Below are 11,929 nucleotides of genomic sequence, written 5' to 3'. Positions count from 1 at the left end.
TTTATGTAGGGAGGCCGTTTCCCAGGGTGATGGTACACAACTGTTTATTTGGTCACATACTTGTTTGAACAAGCAAAAAAACACGGCCCATCGCACTATATTTTCAAAATTCATTGTCTGAGAACCAATGTTTTATATTTTCTTAAGCCTAAAAAATGTATATATATCCTCCTGTAAATGGATCAAATTTCACTCAAATTACATTATTCCCAGTCTCATTAACATCAGATCTTAGTTCTCACTACCGCTAGACAAACATCAGAGGACATCCTTTTATGGGTCACATCAGAATGACTTTTTGTGGACTTTGACCGACCAAAGATATGTCTAAAAAGAAGTCAGCATTATCCAATCAGAAAGCAGCTTTTTGGCACAACTTTCAAACTGGCGACTTCCATTCCAAACTACGCTTTGAAGTTCTCGATTCAAAATTTGGAGACTGAACAAAAGAAAAAACTGGAATGTCCAATAGATGGTCGACATTTATGGCAGTACTTCCCATGGGCTATGGAAAGTCTCTTCTGTTTCAAATGTTTATCCCATTGAAGCGAGAGATAGACCATGCTTTCTATGGAAACAGTCGCACTGCATGTAACAATCACTTAAAATGCCTCGTGTTGACCTTTCCCAAGTTGCTTGATTAGTATACACATTCCGACTGTCACTTTTGCCAATCTGGTAGGCTACGCTCTGATTGGTGGATGAAAGGTCGTACTGACATGACCCATTATGGGCTGTCCTCCAATCTTTGTTTAGGGGTAGCTGAGAACTGAGATTGGATTTTAATGAGATTGTACACTCCCCCTTTGGGAGTGTACAATCTAAGCTGCTTCTACATGTGCATTAACCATCTCATCCTACCTGGAACCTATTCGCATCTAGGTGAAGAGAGGCCATTTGAATAAAATCGCGGGTCGAAGGAAACATGACAAATGTAAAGTGGGGTGGGGCAGGGCAGCAGCCCTAGAAATTCCCAGGAATCAAGCATGCAGAGCTCAGAACCAACCATGTACAGACAGACCACTAGTTTGTTGGTTTGTAGTTTAACACCGCACTCTGCAATATTCCAGCTATGTGACGGCTGTCTGTAAATAATTGAGTCTGGACCAGACAATCCAGTGAATGATATCTTGATAACATGCATCAACCAAGTCAGCGAGCCTGACCATCCGATCCCGCTAGTCGCCTCTTACGAGAAGCATAGTCGCCACTAACGGCAAGCATGGGTTGCTGAAGACCTATACTACCCCGGATCTTCACATGTCTGTACCACCACCAGGGAGATCGGCTAGGAATGTAGAGAGCAAGGAGGGGGGGGGGGGGGGGGGGGGGGGGGGGGGGTGTAATCAGGCGTGCGAATTATCAAATCACTTGCCTATAACCAAAACATTCCATTCTGATTAGTATGTTTTCCAATTGAGAAAAGCATTAACACACATTATCTATGGATAACAGAGATGCTTTCAGTGAGGTCCGCTAAGCACCAAAGCACTCAGTGTTCGTACTTGTGAGACATACCAAAACGGGGAGCTGGCAGAGCAGAAAGAGGGCACTGTTTCAACATAGCATCCCCCTGTGCGATGTGGTGCATTGTCATCAAAACAGCAACAATTCCACATCTATCTTTGTCCTTCGGTGTGCCTCAGAATGTGCAGAGACACCAGAGGGCACACCCAAATATTTAATGAACGCACAGCAACTTCTTTATCGTTTGTAACCTGTGGCTACTGCATTACCTGATGAATAGGTCTTCAGCAACCCATGCTTGCCTTAAAAGGTCACTATGCTTGTCATAAGAGGCGACTAACGGGTGGTCGGGCTCGCTGACTTGGTTTGATGCATGTCATCGATCCCAACTGCATGGATCGATGCTCATGATGTCAATCACTGGATTGTCTGGTCCAGACTCGATAATTTACAGACCGCTGTCATATAGCTGGAATATTGCTGAGTGCGGCTTTAAACAACACACAATCAAAACAAATGATAAAGAAGTTGTTCTCCATACACATGTCTTCATGTTCTCCCAACTTCTAATGCCTATCAAAGACCTCTAAAAGCATTATTCGCAGAACTGAATAATAAACACAATTTCCCATTCAGTTTATTGCAGATAACAGTCACTTCTAAACATCTTTTTTTAAACAAGCAGAAACAGTAAGTCTCTTTGACATAACAACAACATCCAACAGCCAACAGTGAGATTCCGTAAGGTATCGGGTGTATAGGGCCGGGACGATGTACAAATTCACATTACGATACATATCCAGGATATCATGATACAACATGTATCGTGATACAGAAAAAGAGACTCAAGCTGATGATGACAATGCAAATACACCACTACCAATGTAACACATCGTATCGATACATCGACCTATAACACTAGTCTCATCAAAACTTGACGTCCCACCCTAACACATCGTCCCACGAGCTGTACACGTATTGATGAGCTGGAATCAGTTATTTCTGCATCCATTGCGTTTGACCTGATGTAGATGAGATTTGGCATTTCAAATCTCTAATTTAACATACAAGCACTCTTGACAGACATTTTATAATGCCTCTGCAAGCATATAACCTGACATGGACGAGACAGTTAACACATTAATCATGGATATATCTGGAATTAGTTGGTTATGCTACAAATTGAATAGCTAGGAGTGTTATCCTAAACCTTCATCCAATGATAAATGCTACAGCCACAAATGATCTTGTCAATGACCAAATCTGAAATGCAACACTCAGTCACCAATGACTGCTTGATTTTTTACATGACTATTAACTTGATCAACTTGTTGACTGTTGATTTCATCAACTATTGTTGTCAACTGTGGGTTAGACCAACTAGTTGATGGCTGATCTAATCAACTAGTCAACTGTTTAGTGCCCTATGGACCAATCAATGGATTTCAACAAATTTTCAACAAAATATATCTAGTATTAGGTCAAATAGCACTGACTGTAAAAAGTGAACATTCAGGTATTTGATACAAATAATTCAATAAAATTACAAAAATATTTTCTTTACTTCATCATAATGTTCATAAAACAAAAACAATCTGAATGATGCATTTATCACTTATGTTTGATTGAGCTGGCAAAAGAAGATAAGAAAACAAACAAGTATTTTCAGTTAGTATGTGAGCTCTGGAGAAGGTTAATTATAGTGCAGTGCGTAGTATTGGGCGAAACTTGCAAAATTGCAAAGACATTGAACCCGTTAGGAGTGCTTCAAAGGTGACTTTGGTATTGACAGTCGGATTTGACCTCAGTGAAGGTCATAGCTAAGGGAGATAACTGCAGTCACTTCCTGTGAGACTTGAAGAAGTTGATGAGTCCATTTGTGGAGGAATCATGGGTGCTGACGGGGTCAGGCCCACTCAACTCTGGCTGGATCACCTTGGCTAGCTGCTTCCCCAGCTCAACGCTGAAACAAGAATTAGAGTGAGTTAGTGAGTTGGGTTTAACACCGCTTTTGACAGTATTCCAGTTATATCGTGGCGTGTCAGCTTAATGTGGGAGGAAAGTTGAAAGTGATGCAGGTCTCAGATGTTTACCACTTCGGTGAAACCCACGAGCACGGGCATGGTGCTGACTAACCCAGAAACAATCTGGGCCAAACAGGGTTCAAATCATAGGGTTCTGGCATGCCCAAGGGACGAAACTCTGCAGAGTGATTTGCGGCGCCTTAGACTACTTGGCCACCAGTGCCCTCTCAGTGCCATGATGTCATGCAATAAGGTTACCAAGCAGTGGCGCCATTGTCAAAATCGGGGCGAAGCGGGATTCGAACCCACAATCATAGGTTTCTGGCTTGCCCAAGGGATGCAACTCTGCACAGAGAATCGCGGCGCCTTAGACGACTGGGCCACCCATGCCCCCAACAAGAATTAGAAGGTGATATGGGGTGAAGGCACATTGGCATCATACTTGAACCTGATCAGAGCTCCAGATAACTTTTTGATCAATTAAGTTTTTACTCTAGGGTTTCTATTTTAATTGGGTTATTACATTTTTCATTGTGTAACCAATATTTTTTCACTCATCTATTCATCACTCTATTGGGTATTTCCCCAACAGAGTGAACATTACAAGATTAAAAAACAATGAAGTAATGTTTTAGTAGATGTACATAACCATGATAACTGTTCTAAATATATGGGCTTGACTCGGAAAGTGAATTAGCTCATAATTGTGTTTAGAAAATTAGCTCCTTTGTACCTATGCTGAATTAGCTTCATTGGGTGTTTATGCGAGCAGTTTTTATACATTTGAGTTTTTCATTTAATGCATGCTTTTCTGTATGCAAGTTAATTGAAAGGAATTGGGTTTTTAATATTTTGGGGGGTATTTTACGCAAATAAGCTGCTTATCTGGAGCTCTACCTGGTCCATGAAATTCTGAAGATAACTTGCTTATAACAACTATGAGATGGACAGAGACTAATACCAATATCCCCGCAACACGCAAATGCAGGAATGTGGGACACCAAATGACTCCTTATTACAAGTGGAGGTTTCAGGAAAGAAGTGACATAGCTGTAGGTTAAAATTTACAATACATCGATGTTATAAATTTATTTATTTACTTCCTGTATGTTCATGTTTTTCATTTCTCAAAACTTACCCCCATTGATCGAAGGAGTTGATATCCCAAAAGACACCTTGGGTGAAGATCTTCATTTCGTACATGGCTGAAAGACAGAGAACACCCTTAATTAAACAACGTGTTTAAACAGCCAACTTTGTGGATATTCTAACCATGCTAAATCGATACGGCTTATCAATGAATTTTTAAAAAGTGTTTGAAGGACTTTAACAGCTATGTACCTACCTATGAGAGCTCCAAGCATGAATGGTGTGAGTTTCTGGAAGATGATGGAGTTGCTGGGACGATTGCCTTCAAACACCTGCAACACATAATACCATAGGATACACAGGGAACATGAACACCATAGGATACACAGGGAACAAGAACACCATAGGATACACAGGGAACAAGAACACCATAGAATACACAGGGAACATGAACACCATAGAATACACAGGGAACAAGAACACCATAGGATACACAGGGAACATGAACACCATAGAATACACAGGGAACAAGAACACCATAGGATACACAGGGAACATGAACACCATAGAATACACAGGGAACAAGAACACCATAGGATACACAGGGAACAAGAACACCATAGGATACACAGGGAACAAGAACACCATAGGATACACAGGGAACATGAACACCATAGGATACACAGGGAACATAAACACCATAGGATACACAGGGAACAAGAACACCATAGGATACACAGGGAACAAGAACACCATAGGATACACAGGGAACAAGAACACCATAGGATACACAGGGAACATAAACACCATAGGATACACAGGGAACAAGAACACCATAGGATACACAGGGAACAAGAACACCATAGGATACACAGGGAACAAGAACACCATAGAATGTACAGGGAACAAGAACACCATAGGATACACAGGGAACATGAACACCATAGAATACACAGGGAACAAGAACACCATAGGATACACAGGGAACATAAACACCATAGGATACACAGGGAACAAGAACACCATAGGATACACAGGGAACAAGAACACCATAGGATACACAGGGAACAAGAACACCATAGAATACACAGGGAACATGAACACCATAGAATACACAGGGAACAAGAACACCATAGGATACACAGGGAACATAAACACCATAGGATACACAGGGAACAAGAACACCATAGGATACACAGGGAACAAGAACACCATAGGATACACAGGGAACAAGAACACCATAGAATGTACAGGGAACAAGAACACCATAGAATACACAGGGAACATGAACACCATAGGATACACAGGGAACATGAACACCATAGGATACACAGGGAACATGAACACCATAGGATACACAGGGAACAAGAACACCATAGGATACACAGGGAACATGAACACCATAGAATACACAGGGAACATGAACACCATAGGATACACAGGGAACAAGAACACCATAGGATACACAGGGAACATGAACACCATAGAATACACAGGGAACATGAACACCATAGGATACACAGGGAACAAGAACACCATAGGATGTACAGGGAACAAGAACACCATAGGATACACAGGGAACAAGAACACCATAGGATACACAGGGAACATGAACACCATAGGATACACAGGGAACAAGAACACCATAGAATACACAGGGAACATGAACACCATAGGATACACAGGGAACAAGAACACCATAGGATACACAGGGAACATGAACACCATAGGATACACAGGGAACAAGAACACCATAGGATACACAGGGAACAAGAACACCATAGGATACACAGGGAACAAGAACACCATAGGATACACAGGGAACATGAACACCATAGAATACACAGGGAACATGAACACCATAGGATACACAGGGAACAAGAACACCATAGGATACACAGGGAACATGAACACCATAGGATACACAGGGAACATGAACATCATAGAATACACAGGGAACGAGAACACCATAGGATACACAGGGAACAAGAACACCATAGGCTCCACAGGGAACAAGAACACCACAGGATACACAGGGAACAAGAACACCATAGGATACACAGGGAACAAGAACACCATAGGATACACAGGGAACACGAAGACCATAGGATACACAGGGAACAAGAACAACATAGAATGTACAGGGAACAAGAACACCATAGGATACACAGGGAACAAGAACACCATAGGATACACAGGGAACATGAACACCATAGGATACACAGGGAACAAGAACACCATAGGATACACAGGGAACAAGAACACCATAGGATACACAGGGAACAAGAACACCATAGGATACACAGGGAACAAGAACACCATAGGATACACAGGGAACAAGAACACCATAGAATGTACAGGGAACAAGAACACCATAGGATACACAGGGAACAAGAACACCATAGGATACACAGGGAACAAGAACACCATAGGATACACAGGGAACAAGAACACCATAGGATACACAGGGAACAAGAACACCATAGGATGTACAGGGAACAAGAACACCATAGGATACACAGGGAACAAGAACACCATAGGATACAAAGGGGAACAAGAACACCATAGGATACACAGGGAACAAGAACACCATAGGATACACAGGGAACAAGAACACCATAGGATGTACAGGGAACAAGAACACCATAGGATACACAGGGAACATGAACACCATAGAATACACAGGGAACGAGAACACCATAGAATGTACAGGGAACAAGAACACCATAGGATACACAGGGAACAAGAACACCATAGAATGTACAGGGAACAAGAACACCACAGGATACACAGGGAACAAGAACATCATAGAATGTACAGGGAACAAGAACACCATAGGATACACAGGGAACAAGAACACCATAGGATACACAGGGAAAAAGAACACCATAGGATACACAGGGAACATGAACACCATAGGATACACAGGGAACATAAACACCATAGAATATATAGTGAGTGAGTGAGTATGGTTTAACGCCGCTTTTAGCAATATTCCAGCAATATCACGGCGGGGGACACCAGAAATGGGCTTCACACATTGTACCCATGTCAACAATATTCCAGTTATATCACGGCGTGTTAGCTTCATGTGGAAAGAAAGCATGAAATGATGCAGGTCCCAGATGTTTACCAGTTTGGTGAATCCCACGAGCACGGGTATGGTGCTGACTGATCTAGAAACATAATCGGGGCAAAGCAGGATTCAAATCCCTATCACCGGTTTCTGGCATGCCCAAGGGACGCAACTCAGCACAACAAATTACGGAGCCTCAGACAATTGGGACACATGTCATCTGACTTCCGATATACATGTGATTCAGTTGTCATGGAAACATGCACATATGTCTCATGACTGTTTGAGTACAGATAGAAACAGCTACGGAAAATTAGCAAGAAATCTTTGTATTTTCAAAGTTGATAAACATTATGTACCTGTAAATATCATTTCAAGCAGTGCTTGATTTGAAACTAAACTGTATATTACTGTATGTGGCCCTGAGGCCTTATTACCAAATAAACTGATTGATTGATGTGTTTGCAGAATTGGGGGTGTTATTGAGTATTTGATGTGTGGACATTCAACATTTGAAACCTCCACTTAAGCCACAGGTTTCAAATATCAACTAACACCCACAAACCTGACACACAATATGTGTATCTCCTCAATGAAGATGAAGATGGAGAAGCACCTTGTGGGGTAGGATGTGGGCTATCTTGCTAGCCTCCATGCCAGATGCCTTCAGTTCAGCCTCAGCCTCTGCCCGGGTCTTGCCTTTCATCAGAGCCTCTGTCTGGGCCAGGAAGTTAGCTTGCAGGATCTGGAACACACATGGCCAACATCACTGGCATTGGTATACAATATGATGCTAGATACCAGTACTAAAAGTGCTGTAATTCATCACAAAGCTAAGATTAACATAAAAATTATCTACTCAGAATTTTACTAGACTCGGGCTTCAGACAAGTGGCTTAAGTCACAGACTGATTCATACTACTGTAATTTCCATGATCAGAGCCCCTAAGCCAAGAAAACACTAGTTCTCAGTGCTTGCACAATTAATACTTACAAAAGTTACATAGATATTTTTTGTTCCAAAGAAGACATTTCCAGGTTTTCACATGAAGGATTCTTTCTGCAGATAAGGCAATATTTTTATATTTTTTTTAATTTCAGCTTTTCCACACAAGGTCGTTCAAAATAAAAAAATAAATAGATAGCCTTGTTAATCATTTATTTATATGAAAGTCATTCTGCCATGGAGTTAAAACTGCAACTGGCTTCTTGAATTACTGAAAGTGATGTAGCCCATGAAATGAAAAATAAAAAACATGTGGCCTTAATCATTTCTTTCGCTGCATAAGGGGGTTATAGATTGAGCCCAAATTTAGACAGGACTGAAGGCCTTTCTGTACAGGGGGTGAGTCTCCACCTACCTCATGGTGAAGGCCTTTCTGTACAGGGGGGTGAGTCTCAACCTACCTCATGGTGAAGGCCTCTCTGTACAGGGGGGTGACTCTCCACCTACCCCATGGAGAAGGCCTTTCTGTACAGGGGGGTGATTCTCCACCTACCTCATGGTGAAGGCCTTTCTGTACAGGGGGGTGAGTCTCCACCTACCTCATGGTGAAGGCCTTTCTGTACAGGGGGGTAAGTCTCCACCTACCTCATGGTGAAGGCTTTTCTGTAGAGGTTAGTGAGTCTCCACGGTGAAGGCCTTTCTGTCCAAGGTCGTGAGTCTCCACCTACTTCATGGTGAAGGCCTTTCTGTACAGCGGGGTGAGTCTCCACCTACCTCATGGTGAAGGCCCTTTTGTACAGGGGGGTGAGTCTCCACCTACCTCATGGTGAAGGCCTTTCTGTACAAGGTCGTGAGTCTCCATCTACTTCATGGTGAAGGCCTTTCTGTACAGGGGGTTGAGTCTCCACCTACCTCATGGTGAAGGCCTTTCTGTAAAGCGGGGTGAGTCTCCACCTACCTCATGGTGAAGGCCCTTTTGTACAGGGGGGTGAGTCTCCACCTACCTCATGGTGAAGGCCTTTCTGTACAGGGGGTGAGTCTCCACCTACCTCATGGTGAAGGCCTTTCTGTACAGGGGGGTTAGTCTCCACCTACCTCATGGTGAAGGCCTTTCTTTTCAGGGGGGTGAATCTCCACCTACTACATGGTGAAGGTCTTTCTGTACAGGGGTGAGTCTCCACCTACCTCATGGTGAAGGCCTTTCTGTACAGGGGGGTGAGTCTCCACCTACCTCATGGTGAAGGCCTTTCTGTACAGGGGGGTGAGTCTCCACCTACCTCATGGTGAAGGCCTTTCTGTACAGCGGGGTGAGTCTCCACCTACCTCATGGTGAAGGCCTTTCTGTACAGGGGGGTGAGTCTCCACCTACCTCATGCTGAAGGCCTTTCTGTACAGGGGGATGAGTCTCCACCTACCTCATGGTGAAGGCCTTTCTGTACAGGGGGTGAGTCTCCACCTACCTCATGGTGAAGGCCTTTCTGTACAGGGGGGTGAGTCTCCACCTACCTCATGGTGAAGGCCTTTCTGTACAGGGGGTTGAGTCTCCACCTACCTCATGGTGAAGGCCTTTCTGTACAGGGGGATGAGTCTCCACCTACCTCATGGTGAAGGCCTTTCTGTACAGGGGGTGAGTCTCCACTTACCTCATGGTGAAGGCCTTTCTGTACAGGGGGTGAGTCTCCACCTACCTCATGGTGAAGGCCTCTCTGTACAGGGGGGTGAGTCTCCACCTACCTCATGGTGAAGGCCTTTCTGTACAGGGGGGTGAGTCTCCACCTACTTCATGGTGAAGGCCTTTCTGTACAGGGGGTGAGTCTCCACCTACCTCATGGTGAAGGCCTCTCTGTACAGGGGGTGAGTCTCCACCTACCTCATGGTGAAGGTCTTTCTGTACAGGGGGATGAGTCTCCACCTACCTCATGGTGAAGGTCTTTCTGTACAGGGGGTGAGTCTCCACCTACTTCATGGTGAAGGCCTTTCTGTACAGGGGGTGAGTCTCCACCTACTTCATGGTGAAGGCCTTTCTGTACAGGGGGGTGAGTCTCCACCTACCTCATGGTGAAGGTAGTGGTCCTAACACAAACAGCACCTACCTCATGGTGAAGGCCTTTCTGTACTGGGTTGTGTGTCTCCACTGGCATCAGGAAGTCACACGGAATCAGGCGGGTTCCTGGAGATCAAAGGATCATATGATACTACATGCATCTATGCATTGATGTGATGATTAGTGATTTCATTAAACTTTCACATTAGTAATACATTATGAGATCAGTGCAGTAAGTCCTGATCCCACTGGTGCTGGAATCAGTAATACATTATGAGATCAGTGCAGTAAGTCCTGATCCCACTGGTACTGGAATCCCATTTTCCAGATAATCACATTTAATTAGCAGATAAACATACTGTGTTTTAAATGTAGAGCGCGGTTCTCCATTCTACCATTCTACCATGACTAAATAAAACGCGAGTGAAGCGGCATGGGTTGAGTTCAGTGTTTTGAGTGGGTTACCAATCTGAATTACGGAATCACCGGACAAAATATGGCGCTGTATATATTCAAGCAGTTTGTTTACACCGTAATACTTCACTCGAACATCTGACAGGCATTGAAAGCATATAAGCATGGCAACTTGGTAAGCTAACATGAGGTGGGAATCCCTTAAGAAAACAAAGCAAGTTTTGCAAGGCTTTTGCTCTACATCGCACGTCCCCATTATGACGTCATGTGTTTTCTGCACGAAATGTATTGCCACACATCCTTTGAATATTGTAGTAACCACATCTGTGCATTTTGTAACCTGTAATTATAGATATAATTATTTAAATATGCCTACCAACAATGATTGAAAATAGTACTATTCTATGAATATTAGCTTCTGCTGTGATGCGGCCGTCAAACCAGCTGTTTCAATCAGAGGGGGTTTATTGTGACTTAATAGCCTTTGATTGACCAATCAGAATCAAGTAAATTCCAAATTTATGGTAGAATACAGAATAATCAAATACTACTGAAATCTTAAGTTCTTTAACTTCTATTGAGAAGTAAGTCACATAAAATTCAAATTAATTATAGATTATAGAATAGATTTTCAAATTAATTATAGATTATAGAATAGATTTTCCAAATATTTTCTTAATAAATGATCTTGCTGTATCAAGCAGCACCAGTGCAGGTAAAACATCGCTAGTGCAGGTAACTATTATTGCCAGGTTGCACCCAGTGCAGGTAAAACATCGCTAGTGCAGGTAACTATTATTGCCAGGTTGCACCCAGTGCAGGTAAAACATCGCTAGTGCAGGTAACTATTATTGCCAGGTTGCACCCAG

At 43.0% G+C, this 11,929-nt stretch overlaps 1 protein-coding gene across 1 annotated transcript in view; it reads right to left on the bottom strand.

Annotated features, from left to right (window-relative positions):
- Positions 1-2,412: 2,412 nt before the first annotated feature.
- LOC139478137 (glucose-6-phosphate isomerase-like) overlaps positions 2,413-11,929 on the bottom strand; it is a 38,214-nt gene continuing 28,697 nt past the window's right edge. Inside the window, exons 13-17 of the mRNA XM_071260468.1 lie at positions 10,696-10,772; positions 8,273-8,401; positions 4,837-4,912; positions 4,630-4,696; positions 2,413-3,430 (exon numbers count right to left, since the gene is read on the bottom strand). Of these exons, the coding sequence (XP_071116569.1) occupies positions 3,307-3,430; positions 4,630-4,696; positions 4,837-4,912; positions 8,273-8,401; positions 10,696-10,772 (473 nt within the window). The 3' untranslated portion in view covers positions 2,413-3,306. The remainder of the gene's footprint in view (positions 3,431-4,629; positions 4,697-4,836; positions 4,913-8,272; positions 8,402-10,695; positions 10,773-11,929) is intronic.

The sequence above is a fragment of the Haliotis cracherodii genome, unplaced genomic scaffold, assembly GCF_022045235.1.
Source record: "Haliotis cracherodii isolate W230 unplaced genomic scaffold, xgHalCrac1.p SCAF_39, whole genome shotgun sequence".
Taxonomy (NCBI): Eukaryota; Metazoa; Mollusca; class Gastropoda; order Lepetellida; family Haliotidae; genus Haliotis; species Haliotis cracherodii.
The sequence above is the reverse complement of the archived record's forward strand: the minus strand, read 5'-3'. Positions and strand labels throughout refer to the sequence as shown.